This window comes from Archocentrus centrarchus, chromosome 8, assembly GCF_007364275.1.
Source record: "Archocentrus centrarchus isolate MPI-CPG fArcCen1 chromosome 8, fArcCen1, whole genome shotgun sequence".
Taxonomy (NCBI): domain Eukaryota; kingdom Metazoa; phylum Chordata; class Actinopteri; order Cichliformes; family Cichlidae; genus Archocentrus; species Archocentrus centrarchus.
The window spans coordinates 14,167,711-14,182,565 of record NC_044353.1 but is presented as its reverse complement, the minus strand read 5'-3'; the positions used below and the strand labels follow the sequence as shown (position 1 = coordinate 14,182,565).

The following is a 14,855-nucleotide window of genomic DNA, read 5'->3' as shown; positions in this document are numbered from 1 at the left end:
AGGCCAGTGATTGCCCCAGAGCCGCATCTGTTAGCGTCTGCCATGAGAGGCATGGCCCAGTGCATGTATTGGTCCTTTTCTGAGGGGGAAATCCCATATCGGTCCCAGGTACAGGATCCACCACGCAGCAGTTAGTACAGTCACATCCAGAGCAAAGAGAGGAGGAAGCAGACACCACAATCAATAGACACAGCTAAAGAAACATGAGTAGCCATCTCTGGAGAAACTAGAAATGTGAGTGCCACCCACACTGAAGAAGAAACATCCAATACAAAAAGCTGGGAAAACACGTACAGACAAAGGAAGGAGCAAATGGAAATATATACAGTCCAACCACAAGTGATGATGGGTGCTTGGCTGTGCACTGAGCAGGTGCTAACTGTACAGCACACTGACATTCCTTGGTTTGACCATTTTCCTGACGATGAATTGGTTTTGACAGGGGTTGTAAAAGAAGCCAACCAAAGAGCTCTCACAACTAGTGGCAGGTTTTACTAGTGAAAGAAAGTATTTCTTTTTTAATAAGCTTACTACTACTTACTAAGGTGGAAATCTGTCTCCTCTGTGGTTTAAGCTGAGGGGATGTCAGAAATTGCAATATCTATTCATTTGTGGCTAGATTTGTGTCTTCGCTCTCAGTTAGGCCTCATCGACAGATGCCCTGGGTCAAACAGCAGCAGGAACAGGGTGCAAAAACAGCTTTGTGGATACAATGGTTGATGTCAACCGGACCCCGTTTTCCAGAATGTGTGTTCACTAAAATGATTTAGCAAAATAAGGATTGAGAGCAGTTTAAAAAAAATAAAATATTGGAGTGTTTTAGAGATGATGCTTTACATTTAATACAGGAAATTGTTTCGACTCAGGTAGGTGCATTCGCTCCCTCAGTGCCTGATGTTTTATCTGCAATTCTCCTGGAGTGATGATCATTTGGGTGCAGCTGGGAAGCAGCATTAGGGAAAAACCAAAAACAAAACTGTTTTTGACACAGCACAAAGCACCGTGCAGGTTCTGGAAAATGGGGCTTTGGTATGACAGCTATTACTGCACAAACATGTACCAACAAACTATTTTATTCTTTTTCATTTAGTCCAATTTGCCCAAGTCATGTAGCGCCTCCTGCATACAACTGACCACCCACAAATAAAGAGGGAGAAGTCTGCCTGCTCTTAGGAGGCTTATGCAGGCTTCAGAAACAGATACTCCTATGTTGCTCCCCAGCCATGGTCCTTGCATCTCTCTGCCACTTTGGTAAATTTTCAGGAATGCATGCATTCATATGAACATCATACACTTTTATAAGAAAAGAGCGATAAAGGAAATCCTGCCAACATGCCAGTAAAAACACTGAATGGTTTGTCTCAAAATCAAGTGTTCAAAAATAACTCGCAAGTATAAACCCCAAAGCATACAGATATGACTGAAGTCAACCAAAAACCCTTAAACAATGGTGTACAAACAAAAACTGCAACAAGCACAATTTTTAAGAGAGAAAAAAAAAAAAAAAAAAAAAAAAAAAAACATATTTTTATATGTACATACACATACCCAATTAGCATGCCCCGTTCTTTTAGCCCTCAATTTTACCAGGTTGTAATTTACATGGATCAAGACAAGAAAGTTATGGTGTTGGTTAATACAGTAGTATGTGTATATATGAGCAGAGGCTACAGAGAAAGGAGAAAACAGGAGAGCTCAAACAGGTCAGTGACATAAAAGAAAAGGGTTGATGAGGAGAGGAAAGGGGCAGCATGTTCCTGTAGATGGGGCATAAAATGGAGGAGAAAAAAAAAATGAAAAGATGAGGAGAGAAAAGTCCAACATGGACAAAACTGAAACAGTACAACAGACCCTACCACCCCACCCAAACACAGAAATCAAATTTAAACTTAGCTCTCTCTTTTGCAGTAGAAATGGAAAGATTAGCAGTTTAATGCTCGTATTTCTTGGTTTATCTTTTTGTTGGTTTCTTGACGATGCATTTTTCTTTTGTTTTTAGCAAGTTGTTCCAAGCCTCTGTGCGGCTTTGTCACGCCTCTGGACTAAGAAAAAGAAAAAAAAAGGAGAAAGACACTTAAAGAGGGTCTTTTGGATTCTTTTTATGTTCATGAAAAATGGTTCACATTTCCATGATAATCCATTCCTATTACTAGAATCCTCTGGAGTAACACTTGACCACTGACTGCCTGTCAGGATGGAGTACAGGTGAAACCAAAGGTGTGCAGCCCAATATATGCAATAAAATCATCTACTTTATTAAACAGAAAAAACATTAACATTTTAATCAAGGGCAGATATTTTTAAGTGGACACCTACGCTCACTGGTCACATTATTAAATACATCCTCTCAACTGCTTGTTTACACAAATCTAAGCAGCCAATCACATGGCAGCAGCTCAATGAATTCAGACATGCAGAAACGGTCAAAATGAAGTGTTGCGGTTCAAACCGAGCATCAGAATGGAGGAGGAAGGTGATTTAAGTGTCTGAACATGGCGTGGTTGTTGCTGCTGGTCTGAGCATTTCAGAAACTGCTGATCTGCTGGGATTTTCCCACAAAACCATCTCTAGGGTTTACAGAGAACTGTCTGAAAAACAGAAAATATCCAGCGAGCGGCAGTTATCAGGTTGAAAAAAAAATGATGTCAGATGCTGATGTCAGAGGAGAATGACCAGACTGCTTTGAGCTGATAGGAAGGCAACAGTAACTCGATTAACCACTTGTTACAAGTGAGGTATGCAGAAGAGCATCTCTGAATGCACATCAGATGGGCTACAGCAGCAGAAGACCACAAAGGGTGCCACTCCTGTTTGCTAAGAACAGGACACTGAGGCTACACACAGGCTCCTCAAAACAGAAGATTGGAAAAACATTGCCTGGTCTGATGAATCTTGATTTCTGCTGTGACTTTCACATGGTAGGGTCAGAATTTGGTATTAACAACATGGATTCATCCTGCCTTTTATCAACGGTTCAGGCTGCTGCTGGTGGTGTAATGGTGTGGGGGATATTTTCTTGGCACACTTGGGGCCCCTTAGTATCAGCTGAGCATTGTTTAAACTCCACAGCCTTCCTGAGTATTGTTGCTGACCATGTGCATTCCTTTATAACCACAGTGTACCCATCTTCTGATGACTTCATATCACAAAAAAATCATCTCATACTGGCAGCGAGTTCACTGTACTCAAATAGCCACAGTCACCAGATTTCAATTTAATAGAGCACCACTGGGATGGGATTCACATCATAGATGTGCAGTTGACAAATTTGCAACAACTGTGTGATGCTGTCATGTCAACATGGACCAGAATCTCTAAGGATTGCTTCCTGGTTCTAGCTGCTGTCTGATAACAATACATATCACAGTTTTTGTTTTTGAAAAACTGCTTCCAGATGGTTTCTCTGTGCATTTACTATAGTTTTGTAATTTGCACTCCAGGATGGGGTTTGTTTGAGTGTGCACGAGCTGCACTTGGCTCCACTGACATCTAGTGGATGAAAATCACAACAAATTCCACCCAGAGCTCTTACAGTTAAAGAAAATCCAACATGAAAAGAAACAAAATGCAGCTTTCTGACTCAATTTGAAAACATCTATGATGTCTTGGCCTTTGAATGGTGTTGCAGCATCACTTTTCATAATCTGCATGAAATAATCAAAATGTGGCATCAGTTTTGACAGAACACTTTCCTAATTTCGTTAAACTCACAGTCTCATCTGTAAGCATTTTTTACTTCAGTGTTTGTAAGGACTAAATTTAGCCTCCAATTATCCAAAAAGGACTTCAAACTAGGAAGACTAGTTCAGCCTGCAGCTGCTCAGTCAAATGGAGCATTTAAGTGTTAGGAAGAAAGCATGCCAACAAGGAGCTAATGTAGAGCTGTGATGGAAAAGTACTTCATCTTCCTAAAATATCTGAGGATGCTTGAGCCACTGAGAAAAAAATGTGAGTTTTCTTTACGATATACTTATCCTTGTGTTGCTGCTTTGTGTTTGGATGCAAAAAAAAAGCAGCCTTCCTGTGTACCTGTGTCTCAGGAGCGGACCGGCGGCTGGTAGTTTTCCTGGAAACGGGCCGTTTCCTCAAAGATCAGTTCCTTCAGCCTCTCTTTGGGAAGATCATCCAGTTCCATGGTGAAAGTGAAGGGCTCCTCTGCTACAGGCTGCACGTTTCACAATCAACAGAACGTTTTAGTCATTTCGTGAAAACGCAGCTCTGCATTTGCAAAAGTGAGAAGCGCAGTGTGGTTGATGCTTACATGCATTTAACTGTTGCAACACCACACACCATAACCACGGTTATTAAACTTGAAAGCAGCAGCTGTAACAATCTCAAAGTAACAAAGTGTACAGCACAATGAACCCGTGGGGCAGCTTCTACTTCCAGTGTAATTTACAAAAAAACAAAACAAAACACAGGAATCTCTTATGGTTACACAAGCTAAGAGCAAACCTAATACTGAAAGCATTGCAAACACAGATAAGAGGCTTCGCAACACAATGCAGAAAAGCTGCAAATCAAAGCCTGGCTTACAGTAGAAAATGACTAAACTCTGCACGTGTTGTGTAAAAATCTCTTTACTGTACAGACTTAACACTGTTTAATACTTTGCTCATTTACCTCATCTGTAGGATCGTAGTACTGCTCCAGGTAAGGGTGAGCCAGGGCCTCCTCGACGGTGATACGCTTGATGGGGTTAAAAGTCAACATGCGGCCCAGCAGATCGAGAGCTGCGTTAGATTCACGAGGAGCTTCAGTTAGTTCAGTCACCAGGTTGTGCAATGATACAAACTACATTTTTCTTCAACATTTCCCCAATAACTGTTAATTGTACTGACAGTAAACCAACAATACTACATGTGAGGGGTTTTATACATTTACATAAGTTTCATGTATTTAAGCTTTATAAAAAATAATTTGCACCTTTAGTCCTGAAAACACACAAGTTATAAAAATAATTTCAGTTGAGGTAAACACCACAAAAGTCCTAACAACTAGAATGTATTTTAAAAATATTAGTTCAGAAACAGATGCATCACAATATAGCAATTTCTCCATCCAACACATACTAGAGCTCCAGTGGATGATCTCAATCCTTTACGACTATATGTTAAAAAAAGAAAGCTGTATGAATAAAAGTACTTGAGAAAACTATTACTACATTTAAAGCTGTCAGTGACAGGTTTTCGTCATTTGAGTCACCTCCTGATGCTATCGTTTAATTGCTCACTGACAGGAAATCTCTTTGCTTCTCACAGCGATCCCATTTTATGAGTTACAAAAACAAGCAGGTTCATTTTTTCCCCGTCGACTCATTTTCACACACATCTGTATGTCTCTTATAATGTCCAAACACCACAGACGCATAACTATGTATGGAGCTGGGTCCAAAGCAGCCTCCCTCAGATAAGCCTAAAGAGCAATTTTCACATTGCTGAAGTTGTTTTGGTTTTTTAAATATATATAAATAGAGCCTAAAGTCAATGTGTACCTTAGATGCAATTTTCTCCTGTGATATTTTTTTTCCTGTTGGCTGTAAACAATTTTTCAGCAATTTTAATTTTATTCGCATTCATATATGATCCTAAAGCAGGACACCTGTTTGGTAATAAAGTCCTCAAGTACAATCTTACTGACTAAAATGCTTGAAGCACTCACACATTCACACAGCACTTTTAATACTAAACTACTGCACAGTGATTTTTCTGTCATGCTGTTGCTTTGTGTGCAGCAGCTGTGCTGCTTTCACTCTGTTGTGTGTTTAACCTCCATATTTTCCCCATAATGTCGTTTTATATTTTTTTGTAAAATCAGCCACTTTGCACAAACAAGGTTTGGGATTGGTCAGATGGCTTCAACGCCACCTCTTTCATATGAACGTGCAGGAGAAACCCTGGGTTAACTCGGCGAGTTGATAACAGCTACACATGAATTATGGCTCAGCAGTGACAGCATGTTAGCGGTTCACTGGTAGTCTATGAGATGGTCTGCTCCAGACATACCCACAGTTCAGGGTTTTTAATGGCTCAGTAAAAACTATATGCAGCACCGTGACTGAAATTTTATTTCTAATCAGTTGATAACAAAAATATATTCACTGCTATATTCTCACATAAGCCCAACTGAATACAACACAGATTTCAAACTAGGGAGTTGGTAGGTTAAAGATTTAATGTACGACCATGTCAGATGCTGTGCTCTCACATACATTTCTATCGGGTGATGTCTAGATAAATTCAGGACTACATTGCAGGGGTTAAAACATAATTTAACATAGCTTAAGATATTTCCTGCCAATATTGCAGGACTGTAAATAAACCACGTCACAGTACCTTTAGGGTCTGCCTTGTAGAAGAGCTTTTCCCACGGGATCTTGGGTTTTTCAGGCAAGGACTGCAAGTAGTTCCTTGCCTTCAAGTTAATGATGCAATTCAGATCTTCTTGAGATGGAGAGCCAAGAACGCCTGTACAAACACAAGGAGACTCAATATGGCTATTCATTAACTCTGATCTCTAATCTCTAATGTGGAAACAAATAAAACATCTCACCCAGTATGTGGTTGAGCTGGTCCAAGTAGTGTTTCCCAGGGAAGATGGGTTTGTTGGACAACATCTCAGCCAGGATGCAGCCCACAGACCAGATGTCAATGGACTTTGAATAGCCCTGAGACACAAACACACACACTTAGCCAAACTGATTGTTATCTAGTGGGGAAAAAATAAATAAAAATTCTCATCAATTAACCACAGCTGTACCTTGGAGTTGAGCATGATTTCTGGGGCCCTGTACCAACGTGTGGCCACATACTCGGTCAAAAACCCTGTGTGGTCGTGCTCTGGGTCGGCTATCCGTGCCAGGCCAAAGTCACAGATCTGACAACGACAAGGAGGGTCAGAGGTCAAAAAAACAGTAGTCTGCCAGCCGGTTGCACTTGCCATTAAACTCACACACCTCTCAAACTAAAACTCAAAAGTGTCTGAAAATGAGGAAAGCCATGGAGGTCTGCCGGTTTATACTGGTCTCATAAACTTTATTTCTCATTTTTTAAGCTTCTAATCTTGAGGCCCTTTTTTTGAAGCCGGATTCTAGTGGGCTATCACCGTATAGAGCAGGGGAGGAATGGGGCTTAATGGAGGGGAGAAAGCATATTTTTACCATGGACCGCACAGCCAGTTAATCCACTTGTGGAATTTTACCCTGCTAATCTCAAATTAGATAATGTTCTTATCTATTTATTTTGTGTGCAGCATGATTATTTATAATGAATTTTAACAGTAAAGAACATTGTTGGGACACCGATGCAGCATACAGCCGAATAACATTTATTCAGATATATTTTTCCTCTGCAAGGGAAGACTTCAGAAAGCCACAGCAACACAAGCTGCCTTTGTTCTTTACTCCTCCCACATGATCCAACTAATCCAGGGATTGATGGCTGAAGGTTCATAGTTCACAGAGTAGTTTGAGGCTGTTCAAGATTGTAATGGATGGATCAATTCCACAAAAAAAAAAAAAAAAAAAAAAAAAAAAAAAATAAAAAGGGGGGGGGGGGGCAACAGGTTGTAAATGAGACATTGTTTGGATTGTATTTAAATTACTGAACTTGTATTTTTCACTTTACACGCTTTTTGATGTATGTTTAAAATCAAATCTTTATGATTCCTTAAAAGTTGAGATATTCTTTGTTCTTGGAGAGTATTCTTTGTACAGCATTAACCTATAATGCCTAATACACTCTCAGAGACTAAATGATGGATACACCATTATGTGTAGTTACACTTTCAGAATTTATCAATTGTAGATCGAAAAAGCAGTGGGTACAAGATACTTTAGACACTCCAGAGGTGTTCTTAGGCTAGTTTTCTGCTATAAAATGAGAAACAAACTCGAGATCCTAGTCATTTCATACTAAACATCTACAAAAGCAGAATCTGATTCAGGCCACCTGAGGTGATCACAGTACTTTTTGTGCCATCAGATGTTCTGTGTTGCGTTTGAGAAGCCTCCTGGTAGATGTTTTCTGCTTAGCTAAAAATACACGCCTGGTCTATTTCTGACGAGAGCCGCATCACACTGCATGGAGCCGATGAAGCAGGACAGGAAGTCAGGAATGGCATGGAGCATCTGATCAGTTTTCAAAATAAAGCACCCAGTGCAGGCCGAACAATGTGGCGTGAAGCCAAGCCCAGGATGGAACAAAACCACACTGCAGCTGGAAAGCAACACAGCTGTCAATTAAGCTCTAAATACAGCATATATTACAAGGCTGAATGTCTGTATTATTTAAATAGTAACAATTTGGTTTTCCTGGCAGAGCCATCAAACATTCTTGAAACTCTTTTTTCCTAATCTTCTTGAGAGCTGGTTAAATTTGCAGTCATTGCCACAAATGCTTCTGTTATGTTTTTGAATATGGAAAATAAATGGCCTAACTGCATGGTGTAACATTTCAACATTCATTTTAATACTTATCTATGTATAAATTTTACATATTTATCTTTCAAGCATGACATGCATCTGCTGCCACACATTTTAAATTGCAGAGAATATTGACTCTGCAGAATATGAATGTTGGATTTCCATATTTACAGGTCATATAATGTATGCAGAGCCTCCATGTGATGTTTTGAGTTTGTAAAAAAAAACAAAACAAAAAAAAAAAAAAAAACACTCAACCCAAAGAAAACAAATTTTTGTTTTTACCGGAGATCACAGCATGCATGTGTAGGCTAACCTTGAGGTCACAGGTGGTGTTGATGAGCAGGTTGGAGGGCTTGAGGTCCCGGTGCAACACGTTGGCAGAGTGAATGTACTTGAGGCCTCGCAGGATCTGGTAGAGGAAGTAGCAGACGTGGTCGTTGCTTAGCCTCTGGCTCTTCAGCAGCTTGTACAGGTCCGTCTCCATCAGAGTCTGCACAATGTAGCTGGACGCACGGGTCAAAGAGGACAACAACAGGTAGTATCCACTGATACTGAAGAATTGGGACACTTTGCATATTTGTGGTCTTTAAATCTCTGTTGCATTCTACAGCTATAACCATTTATGTTTAAAATCAAGCCAAAAGCAGCTGAATCGTTTTTAGTAAAACTTGGAAAGCAAGCGACCATCATTGTCAACCCTCTGAACCTCTGTTCCTTGCTCATCGACTGGTCCAGTTTTCTGTTTATGAGCCAAAAATGATTATTTCCCGTTTTCCACACTCAAAATATTAAACTAGTTCAATTTTTAAGATTGATGGAGTAATTCTGTTCCTCAAATCCAACACCGGAAAACCTAAAACCAATAACCACAGAAACTAGTGGCAAGAATACACAGAAGTGCGCACAGTCCGAAGGGCTCAAAGAGCCTAGAGGTGACTAGGCTCTTGAAATACCTATTATACTTATGCAGCACTACAGAAGTACATGTTTTACTCATTCTACTGCTCTAGATCCAGATCAACAGATATTAATCAGGCTAAGCACAAATTTTATACAGACATTTATGGTTCTCAGAGGATGACTTTGATGACTACTGGAGTTCTCCTCAATTGTCAAAAGCGTTTGAACTGTTAGGATTGCCACACAAGTAACATCCTTGTTGTGCCCCCCCCCAAAATCAGGTAACAATAAACTCTTTCCTGATTAGTTTATGTCCCCAGTTCACATCTTACTTAATAAAGTGTGATGCTCATTTTATAAATGATGGTTTCAAAAAGAAGGACAAAGGAGGGATAGACTTTAGGGCGGGGCTATACTGTGACTGACATGTTGTTAGCATACAAGTGTACATTGCCCCTTGGTTTCTCGGGCAGATGCAGTCCTCACCAAGAAATGCTTAGCTTGAGGCTTCATAACCTCACTTAAACAATGGATGGAGTCATAGTGTCCATCTTTTATATACAGTCAATAAGTTCATGAAGAAAGATAGACAGATAGCTAGGTGCACATTCCTGATTTAAGAGGCCACCGTGCTTCAACTAGTTCATCTAAAAAAAAAAAAAAAATACAACTAAATGATGCCGTATCACCCCTAGATTTGATTATATTTGCCTAATTCAGTCATGCTCTCACAAGTTAGTACCAACACTGTAAAACTAAGCAGAGCAAACCAAGCAGATCAAACAACAAGATGCACAAACGATACTGTGACTCACGCATTTCCTTTCTGTTTTTTCAGAAGACAATACAGCGGTTCAGTCGGTTTGCCAGAGCAGCTCAGTCACAGCGACTCACTGATGAGCACTGAGGATGGCCACTGCTGTCTAATGTGGCTGAATAAGAATGATCTTAGCAGTGATTCAGCACCTCGAGCTGCATGAGCAAAGTGGTCAAAATGACCAGCTCTCGAGGGTATTTGATTAAAATGTTCGGTTCTGTGAAGCAACTGATTCTGTACTGTATAAAACCTCATTTCAGAATAATGGTCAAAAACATGAGTAGTTCAAATACGATTTTTACAGCCAATATGTAGCTTCAGTTAAGCTCCACCAGCCGCACTATTAATGCTTCTAGGTTTTCTTCCATTTTCCTGACCTACTAACCTTGAAGCTCTATGCAAACACAGAACAAGTAAAAGCTGGATTAATAACTCCTCTTTGCTCATCTGGTTCAAACTCACCACAAGCCACACAGCTTTCTTTAATAATTGTGTAGTCACAGCTGATTCATCCGAGCCACATGCTTCAAATGAAAAACCAAAGGTGCTGCAGTAAAGCTGAAGATTCTTTGAGAGTCACTTCAGTTACAGGTGAGAGCAAAACCTGTACTTCGGTTCGCTTTTGTCCCCCCCCCCCCCCCCCCCCCAAAAAAGGACTGTAATCAAACAGTCTAAAGTCTTTCTGTCTTTTTAAACCAAAAACTTGAAGTCAATTTTCATGTCTGTACCATCATGCTGCTGCTGCATCATTTCTTCAGTGGCTAAATCCAGTAAAGAAATGATGCGGCATAGCACGCTTGCATAATAACCTCACAAATTTTATACCAGTCATTGTTCTCTGCATCTTAAAGATGGCTCATTTCCTTTACAGAGATAAAAAGATAATTATTACACAATCTGACCTCACACGTCCCCTAAATCAACAACTTTGGAAGAACTTGCTTCAGGTATTATGCTCCTTTTAAAATGTATGAAATGCAAAGAGCTAAATTCTTAGATGCTAATGTTCTTTGGTCTCATGAATTAACATCTCAATCTCAGTGAGACCACCTGCTTGAATGACTTTTACAATAAACTGCAAGCATATGAAAAAGCAGCAGGACCTTTCCAGTACGACACAACAGGATACACATCCCTCATGTTCTCGATCTGCTTTGCCCTGATAATGTCGTTGATGCCGATGATATTCTCGTGGTGGAAACGCAGCAGGATCTTGATTTCCCTCAGTGTGCGCTGGCAGTACGTCTGGTGCTCAAACGGGCTGATTTTCTTGATGGCTACGCGCTGGCTTGTCAAGTTGTCCAGAGCAGAACTGGGAAGAAAGGATATGGGAAGAGGCACAGAACAGGGGTCAGATTACAACCACACAACGCTCTGCACTGCAGACTCTCTCTACTAACAGCATGCAATGGGCAGGTGTTGTGCATTTCTTTTTTTCTTTTTGGCTGTAATATGTAGAGAAGTGCTGTAGCTGTAGGCCGGAGTGTAGGCGCAGTGTCAGCATGATGGAGGTTGTAGGATGCATGGAAAGCAGGCAGGGCTAGAAAAAGGTGAATATAGCATTTTTCTTGTGGTGAGTTTTGCATTTAAAAACTGACACCCATCCTTATCAGGTACAACAATTACACAGCTTTAGTAAAAGGTCATTCTCTTGTTGCACAACACAACACAAATATTGTGATGAAAACAAACTGTGCTAGATGTACAGACCCCAGTAATGATCCACCACCAAGTTTTGAAGCTGTTGCATGCATAGCAGACTTAAAGGGTACTTGGCTTGCTGTCAGTTGTGCCAATTAGTTGGTGCCGCCAATGTTTACAAACAGGAAATGCAGCAGCATCATCATCATCACATGACCACATGGCACAAACAAAACAGTACTATGCTATCACACTCCAGTTTGGAGCTGACAGAGAGCTGCATGTGGTGTGTGACCTGCTGAGGTGGATGTGTGGGCCCGGCTCCGGGATCCCAGCATCCATACTGCACTGCCACGCAGCGCTGTGCCATCTGATTGTGTTCACACCTCAGCCTCGATAGCAGCGATTTGACACTGATAATCAAACGCATCTAAACGGTTGGCAAGGTCTGCACTAAGGTGTAGTTCGCATACGGCGATAACACGAGGAGAGGCCTCGCCACAGCTGACAAATCTCACTCGCATCCTCTGCAGCGGCTCTGTCAGAATTAAAACAGAGATCGGTGCGATTGGGAAGCTGGTGCCGGACGTGGCTAAGGAGTTCAAGCAACCTTTCGTGGCAATCAAACGCAGCCTGCAGGAGAGATATGATTGCAATAGCGCAAACACCCCCCCCCCCCCCCCCCCCCCCCCCCCCCACCCCCCCCCCCCCCCACCCCCCCCCCCCCCCCCCCCCCCCCCCCCCCCCCCCCCCCCCCCCCCCCCCCCCCCCCCCCCCCCCCCCCCCCCCCCCCCTCCAAACCTTGTTTCTGTAAGCTCGTAGCCACGCCTGTAGCTGCTCGGCTAACACAGTAATCATACAAGATGGGCTGCTCTGAGATTCAACAGTGTATAAGTGCTGGCCAGCTGTTTGAAACACATACATCGTGACTGAACACACATTAACTCGACACTGCTTGTTGAATACGCCCGCTAAAGTGAGCTGGCGAACAGTGTTGCTAATAAACAGATATGTTAGCTAGCGCCTTTGCTTCACGCAACGGTAGTAGGATGACAAGCGGTCCTACTCACCACACCATTCCGTAAGCCCCCTCCCCGATGTAAGACAGGTTCGTGTAGCGGGGGCCCACATCAAAAATCTGGCCCTTCACGGACTCGGATCCAGGCCTGGGTACCGCAGCTACGGGCGGTGCATCAGGCGCAACAGGCGCAGCAGCAGCGGCGGCGCTGTCGGAGCCTTCGGCCACGACCGCCGCAGTGCTACTCGTATCCGCCATTCTTTCTCTCCAAAACGCTCCGAGACTGTCAGGGAGTTTCACCGAGGCCCCGCCGCCGCTCTCAGGTGCTTTTTAACGGCAGTCCGAGGATCTAATTGTGTGGAGTGTCTGGCCGACGGGGCACAGCGACTGGGCCCTCTCTACTAGCAGAGTGTAAATGGATTTCGTGCACGAGCGCGGATTTGGTCTCGGCACCCAGCGTAAATGCGCGTGCTAAACTACGGTGATATAGATGCGTTAGATTTTGTCACAGGGATGACTTTGTTGTGCGGAGTCGTGCAAGTTGGCTGCAGCTCACATAGGAGGCACCGCCCGCCTCAGCAGCTGTAATACCCCAAAATAATCGCCATCCAAGAATTTAACTTGCAGCAGCCGTGAGTGGGCGTGCCGACCGAAATATGTTGCATGCTGGCTGTTATTGGAAAAAAAATGAAATAGTTTATGATCAATTTGACACTTTTGTTTTTTGAGCATACCCAACCTTGGATAACAATAAAAACTGTCTTAAAATGGTTTGAACAGGCCGTGTACATGGACTTTATTGTACATCACATCGTTACATTGCATACGTTAAACAACCTTCTGCTTTACAATAAGTACTATAGCGCTATGAGTATACAGTTGGGTAATATTGTTGGTCAATATCAACCTATCAAAGATATACAGGTATTAGTGTAGGCATATTTTCTAAAGATAAAGAAAATAAAGAAGCTTTATTGTCACTGTACAAGAAATACAACGAATCAGCAGCAGTGCAAAATAAATAGAATATAACTAGAAATAAAATATAAATAGCTAAATATAGTTAAAATACAATAGCACAGACTATATTTACAGTGTGATAGATGAAGAATGAGATGAGATATGTACGCCTGTGTACACAGTGCAAGCCAGATAAAACCAGATTGGGTATTGATAGTCTTTTCACCAAAATAAAAAGATAATGCATTAAAAGATGCTTGGATAGTGATGTCATCTGTCACATAGTTTGTTCATCAAAATCCATTACTGTCACCACACCATCTATCTATCTATCTATCTATCTATCTATCTATATCTATCTATCTATCGATCTATCTATCTATCTATCTATCTATCTATCTATCTACTATCTATCTATCTATCTATCTATCTATCTATCTATCTATCTATCTATCTATCTATCTATCTATCTATCTAGCTTAAATACATGTCTCTTTCTACTCTCCCTACATCTCCGGTAAAGCCTTCAGCTGATCCAAATGCTGCAGCTAGAGTACTGTCAGGAACTAGAAAGAGAGAGCAGATTTCTCCCATATTGGCTTCTCTTCATTGGCTCCCTGTTAAATCCAGGATTGAATTTAAAATCCTTACAAGGTCTACAAGGCTTCCCACAATACACTGAACACATCTTCTTCACTCACCTCTTTTCACGCTTTGTGTTTATACACCATTCTGCACTTAATCATTAGTAATTATTAAACCCACTTTCTTTTTCCTACAGTGTGTTCTTTTTTTCCTCTTTAGGTACATTTTTAACAATTTATTGTAACTTATATGGAAATTCATACGTTTCTTTAACGTTTACAAATGCTCACACCTTATGATGTCAATCAAACATGAAAAAATGCAACAATATTCATATTTTTGTTTGTGATAAGCTGCAGATATAAAATACAGCGCTTCGATTTACAATAGTTTTTAAATTTTTTCTTTTCTTTTCTTTAAATCAACCTTAAATCCGGTCACTGTGGAAACGAGCGCCACTGCTGTGGCCACACCCCATTTGCAGACGTCACCTCCCAGGGCGGTGCACT

General features: G+C 41.4%; 1 protein-coding gene across 2 annotated transcripts; it reads right to left on the bottom strand.

The window, feature by feature from the left end:
* Positions 1-22: 22 nt before the first annotated feature.
* mapk3 (mitogen-activated protein kinase 3) lies at positions 23-13,221 on the bottom strand. Of its 2 annotated transcripts, none has more exons than XM_030735144.1 (9): positions 12,854-13,221; positions 11,272-11,454; positions 8,739-8,928; positions 6,760-6,876; positions 6,553-6,667; positions 6,336-6,467; positions 4,624-4,733; positions 4,030-4,165; positions 23-2,042 (listed from the first exon to the last, which is right to left on the bottom strand). In XM_030735144.1, exons 1-8 carry the CDS (start codon positions 13,057-13,059, stop codon positions 4,037-4,039), a joined length of 1,182 nt encoding a protein of 393 aa, XP_030591004.1. In that variant the 5' UTR covers positions 13,060-13,221; the 3' UTR covers positions 23-2,042; positions 4,030-4,036. The 2 variants fall into 2 exon arrangements, with proteins under 2 accessions (XP_030591004.1, XP_030591005.1); XM_030735145.1 differs by lacking the exon at positions 23-2,042 and adding an exon at positions 2,130-2,588.
* Positions 13,222-14,855: the final 1,634 nt, after the last annotated feature.

Excerpts from the sequence above, each read along its gene's own strand:
- mapk3 (XM_030735144.1), bottom strand. The coding sequence starts at position 13,059 with ATGGCGGATACGAGTAGCACTGCGGCGGTCGTGGCCGAAGGCTCCGAC. Across the intron at positions 8,929-11,271 it reads ATCGAGAACATGAGGGATGT|CTACATTGTGCAGACTCTGA; the intron begins GTATCCTGTTGT and ends CCGTGCGTCCAG. Across the intron at positions 6,668-6,759 it reads AAATCATGCTCAACTCCAAG|GGCTATTCAAAGTCCATTGA; the intron begins GTACAGCTGTGG and ends TTTGTGTCTCAG.